Source organism: Agrilus planipennis, unplaced genomic scaffold (assembly GCF_000699045.2).
Source record: "Agrilus planipennis isolate EAB-ADULT unplaced genomic scaffold, Apla_2.0 scaffold1732, whole genome shotgun sequence".
NCBI lineage: Eukaryota > Metazoa > Arthropoda > Insecta > Coleoptera > Buprestidae > Agrilus > Agrilus planipennis.
The window spans coordinates 584-5323 of record NW_020440384.1 but is presented as its reverse complement, the minus strand read 5'-3'; the positions used below and the strand labels follow the sequence as shown (position 1 = coordinate 5323).

At 34.9% G+C, this 4740-nt stretch overlaps 3 protein-coding genes across 3 annotated transcripts; 1 reads left to right on the top strand and 2 right to left on the bottom strand.

Moving 5' to 3' along the window:
• Positions 1 to 38: 38 nt before the first annotated feature.
• Positions 39 to 1422, top strand: LOC108743808 (zinc finger protein 100-like; the record flags this gene model as incomplete). Its single annotated transcript, XM_018479405.1, has 2 exons — positions 39 to 360; positions 422 to 1422. Coding segments are annotated over 2 exons (909 nt in total), but the record flags the coding sequence as incomplete, so codon positions are not given.
• Positions 1423 to 1983: 561 nt separating this feature from the next.
• Positions 1984 to 2975, bottom strand: LOC108735386 (GATA zinc finger domain-containing protein 1). The gene is made up of 3 exons (XM_018467325.2): positions 2563 to 2975; positions 2315 to 2501; positions 1984 to 2236 (listed from the first exon to the last, which is right to left on the bottom strand). Exons 1-3 carry the CDS (start codon positions 2911 to 2913, stop codon positions 2079 to 2081), a joined length of 696 nt encoding a protein of 231 aa, XP_018322827.2. The 5' UTR covers positions 2914 to 2975; the 3' UTR covers positions 1984 to 2078.
• Positions 2976 to 3708: 733 nt separating this feature from the next.
• Positions 3709 to 4535, bottom strand: LOC108743809. The gene is made up of 2 exons (XM_018479406.2): positions 4198 to 4535; positions 3709 to 3966 (listed from the first exon to the last, which is right to left on the bottom strand). The coding sequence occupies exons 1-2, from the start codon at positions 4355 to 4357 to the stop codon at positions 3773 to 3775; spliced, it is 354 nt and encodes a 117-aa protein (XP_018334908.1). The 5' UTR covers positions 4358 to 4535; the 3' UTR covers positions 3709 to 3772.
• Between the last annotated feature and the right edge of the window lie 205 nt (positions 4536 to 4740).

Below are 4740 nucleotides of genomic sequence, written 5' to 3'. Positions count from 1 at the left end.
TTGACACTAACTACATGTGTATTTTATCTTGTTTTTAGTGTGGAAACAAATTTGCGGCTAAAGAGACTCTTAATCGTCACGTGCGTACCCACACGGGTCACAAGCCGCACAAGTGCCAGTTTTGCGGCAAGGCTTTTATCCAAGCAGCGCAGTTACGTGCTCACATCTTTCACCATACCGGTGAAAACGCATACACTTGCCCCCATTGCAACCGGGCCTTCAATAGGCGAGCGCGCCTCACGATGCACGTCAAGTTCGTCCATGAGGGTGCCGAACCGTTACAATGTAACCAATGCGAGAAATCATTCTATCGCAAGGAAGATTTGTCCAGACATGAACTGCTCCATTCTGGAGTAAAGCGTAAGTTTCATTGGACTTGTGTTACCAATTTTTTCATATCAAAAACTCTATTTTGTTATAGCTTTCGAATGCGAGGTATGCTTAAAACGTTTCGCCATCAAGTCTTCGCTCAAACTTCACCTGTTGACTCACCGCAAAGAGCAGCCATGCAAATGCGACGAATGCGGCCGAGCTTTCATTCGCCAGGACTGCCTATTACGACATATGCGTGCCAAACATCGGGACCTCTTGGAAGACATAATGGCTGGAGCGGAAAAGAAACGTCTTCAGCAGCAGTTACTGAAAGCGGCTTCCGCGGCCGCGGCGAACAGAGAGAGCGGTTCATCGTTGTGCGACAATCGGATCTGGAACGAACTCACGTTGACTGATTCTATCAAAGAACTCCTCACGCTTCTGGTTGACGAGGAAACATTGCAAGCTTTTGGATGGCCCGATGCCCCTGTCGATAAAATACTGGACTCAGTAATCAAACGTTGCGGGCACAAACCAGCTTCTGATGAGGATTTCGATTACATTGGTCGTTTACGTGAGAACGCAAAGCTCCTATTTACCGTAGTGATAGACGACGAAGCTGTTAAGTCGCTGTTAAACAACCAGACGGTCGACGAGGTCATTCTTCACGTGCTTCAACTGGCCAAAACGGACTGAGACGTACCGGGGGGTTGTTACCCCCCAACGTCCAACAAGTCCTTTACTTATCCAAGGGGGTGACGGGCAAAAAAGGAAATAATGCGATACTACTGACGAAGTAAACTTTAGAAATGAAAGAAATTATTTTTTTATCGATTGCATCGTCAATAATAAATGACCGATTAAGTCATTATTGAGGATGTTATGAACATAGCATTGATATATATATATATGTCGTTATTGATTCGTTTGTCCCTGCTGACTTTCATATTTCCAATTGCTTTGTTATACGTTTCTAGAAAGACAATAGCCGGATGAGCTTGAGCGAACTACCCCGGAAGTCTCATATTTTTTGTACAAGTTCCTATTAATGGAAACGATTTATTTCCAATAATAGTAGACACGAAATTTCTGTACAGTATTTACAAATTTCAAGATAGATCAGTTCCAATGATAGTAACATAGTCAAAAGGAGTTGAGACTTGTGCCTGTAGGGGCAAATCATCCATGCTCATTTAACTGTGCCTTTCAAAAATGATGTTAAATTCTTCTCTGTCGTTTAAAAAATCTACCTAAACATTGTTTAAAGTTGAACAATACAGTTGCTTAGTTGTTCGTCTGATAATTTCCAAATAAGACATCAGTGACTGACATTAGATTAAAGGCTTTAAAAGTATCTCTTAATTGTTTAAAAGATGGAAATAATGTGGCGCCTGCATGTTTTATTGTATTTTTAATATACAGTTACAATAGTGTTTTTAATTACGATTTGAATTTTTAAGTGGTACAATTATAATAATTTTTTGAAAGATAATGTGCGTTCATCATGTTTTTCAGAAATTTTTTTCAGTTTATTATAAGCCTATTATTAATATTAAATATAGTTTAGTCAGGTATGGAAAAGCTGCTAGAATGTTACAGAAACGATATTTTATCAGAACTTTTACATATTAATGGGTAGCTGAGAATGTTGTATAAATAAAATAAACATTCTTAAGCGAACAATTACATATTATATTATTTTTATTACTTTAGTATCGGAATAAAACATGATTTTGTATAAAGTTAAAATATAGAAATTTTAAAATCTACTTATGGATAGAATGAAGACTTGTCCAAATGTATCCAGGTTCAGCAGGGGCTTCAATGGGTGGGTAGGGAGTATTTTTTGCTTTGTAATAATCAGATGGTGCATGCATGATAAATTCCATACATTCTAGTTTCCTTGGCAACTCTTCATCTGGACCTATCAAATTATATTACATTTTTCAAATATCATTTAAATTCATGGTCAGAAATTTATTTTAAATGTTAATTTTCTTACCAATTACATATGTTGCTGGGTCAAAACCTTCTTCTGGAGGAGGACTTTCTTTAGTTGGTAAAAGCCAAGTGACAACAGCACTTTTTTCACAATACTGATCAACTAGGAACCCTCTCAGTTGTGCATAGTATAAATTAAATTCTTCATCAATCATTGATACAATATCACCCACTTGGAAATACGAACCCTCAAAATACAATTCCCCATGTCAATACAAGAGGCTTTTCTTTAACATACGCGTTGTTTACCTTATAAAAAACGCTTTGACCTGTAATGGGAGTTGCAACTGAATCTGGAGCTTTAATAGGAGCCTTCTTAAACATAGACCTTCTACCTTTCCCTTTAGATGTACCTAGCTTTGGTATTGCAAAAGGATTTAGTCTGGTTTTATAAGAACGCGTTAGCCTGGTTTTCTTTTTGCTGGATTTTTGTTCTCCGTCTTGTTTATCGTCATATTCTTCTTCCTGTTCATTTTTTAAGCTGTCTCGGGCTTCATTAACACAATCCAAACAAATAGCACCCAAATTTTCTGCATTTGTCCACAAAGGGGATTCATTTGTTTCACATTTTAAACATACTGGATTACCTCTTAACGGCATTATTAATAAAAACCAATAAATAAATAAACAAAACCTAAACGGTCATTACACGAAAANTAAGTGTTAATTACTTTAAGTGAAGTGTTTGAAATGAAAGATACTTTACTAATTACTAATATTAAGTAAGTTTATAGCTGCTTACTTCGTTGCCCACATAAGTATGTGTACTATTTTTTTTCATGAACACTCTGTTTATCAATATATATACAGAGTACTACCAATTTTTAATATTTTGTAAATGATTGCTTTGTAGTAATATTAGGGCAATGAATTGTATCTTTAAATAATACATTTATTTATTGGCGTATTGCAAATTTTGTCATACCTATAAAAAATGTTTTTTTCTTGTTACAGGGGGCGAGAGGAGTCTTATGGAAAGTACTAAGGATTTTACAAACGTGGAGGCCAATTGGTGAGTCATTTAAATGATATTGTTTTTTATTTTCCATTTTCTTGCAATCTTGTTTCCAATTTATAAATTGCTAAAGGTTTATTTATAAGTATACAGGGTGTCCCATTAGCTCAAGAATGTTAACATTTATATACTGGTTGTAGTATTTTAATGCTATAGTTACAATAGTTCAAATAAAAGATTGTACTAATTACGTTCTTCACAATCAGTCGCTATTTTTTAAGAAGTCCTACTGTCCATGGGTCTTACCATTAATGAAGAAGTGTTTCCAAATTTTTTTAGCATTTTAAACTGCAGTTGTTATGAACGAATCAAATCATCATTTACAGCTATTGATTTTTTATTTTGACGAAAAAGAATGAAGTTTAATTTAATAAAAATTTATTGTTAAAATATACAATTATTTAGTAATAAAATTACCAAAGTTATTACAAATTATGTGGCACGTTATAATTGAAAGCCATTATGCATTGGGTGGGAATAATGACCAGAATGAATAGATCGTGGGACAGTTCTTTGTGAGAACTGGGAATACGTGTCGTCTTGTCCAGGATGCATGAGTAATACGGGGTGTAAATTTAAGGACTTTCTTGATCCTGCAATGCTTGCAGCATCCCCAATAAATCCGTTATTCATTTCACCTGAAAATAGTATACATAAATTTAATAAAATATCTGTTTAAACAAAAAACAAATATTGCAAAGAACGATGAGGTTTTATAAATGCTGATTTATTAGAAATAATATTCCCATGAGAACCAAAAGGTCATCATAATTAATCATTGATCGTTGCAAGTTCCTATGTACAAAACCCATTCGAAATGTCTTAAGATAGGTAATGAAAAAAAAGTAATTCCAAAAAAATAAACTGACCTTTGTAAAGACTTGCCGGTGCATATTGAGGATCAGGTTGAAGTCGAACATGCCTTGTAGCTAGGATAAAAGCCAATGTGGCTAAAATAATTGCATCTAAACACCCTATTGCTGCCAAAAGGTAAGCCCACCTGAAACTGCATGTTCCCAAGTTGTACATGTCAGAGGTCAGACATATTTTTCTAACGTCTTCTTCAGCCCATCCTGCCGGAAAACCAGCACAACCCCCAATTAATGCTAATGCTGAAAAAAAAAACAGAGTTACAAAATAATTAACCCACTAAGAAAAATATAATGAATGGTAAAAAAAAGTATCGCATCGGCCAGAAATTGAACCCAAGCCTCCCGCATTCCCCTCTTTTTATAATAAATACGAATTACCGGATAAACGCCCCTGAAATATTAATACATAGTACTAATATTTTTTAGAACTGTAACACTTTTTACTCAATATTTCTACACATTTCGAATTATTTAGTTGCACAAAATTTATTCGTTATTTTACAGACTTTTTAAACAGGACAATACATTACATTATTGATA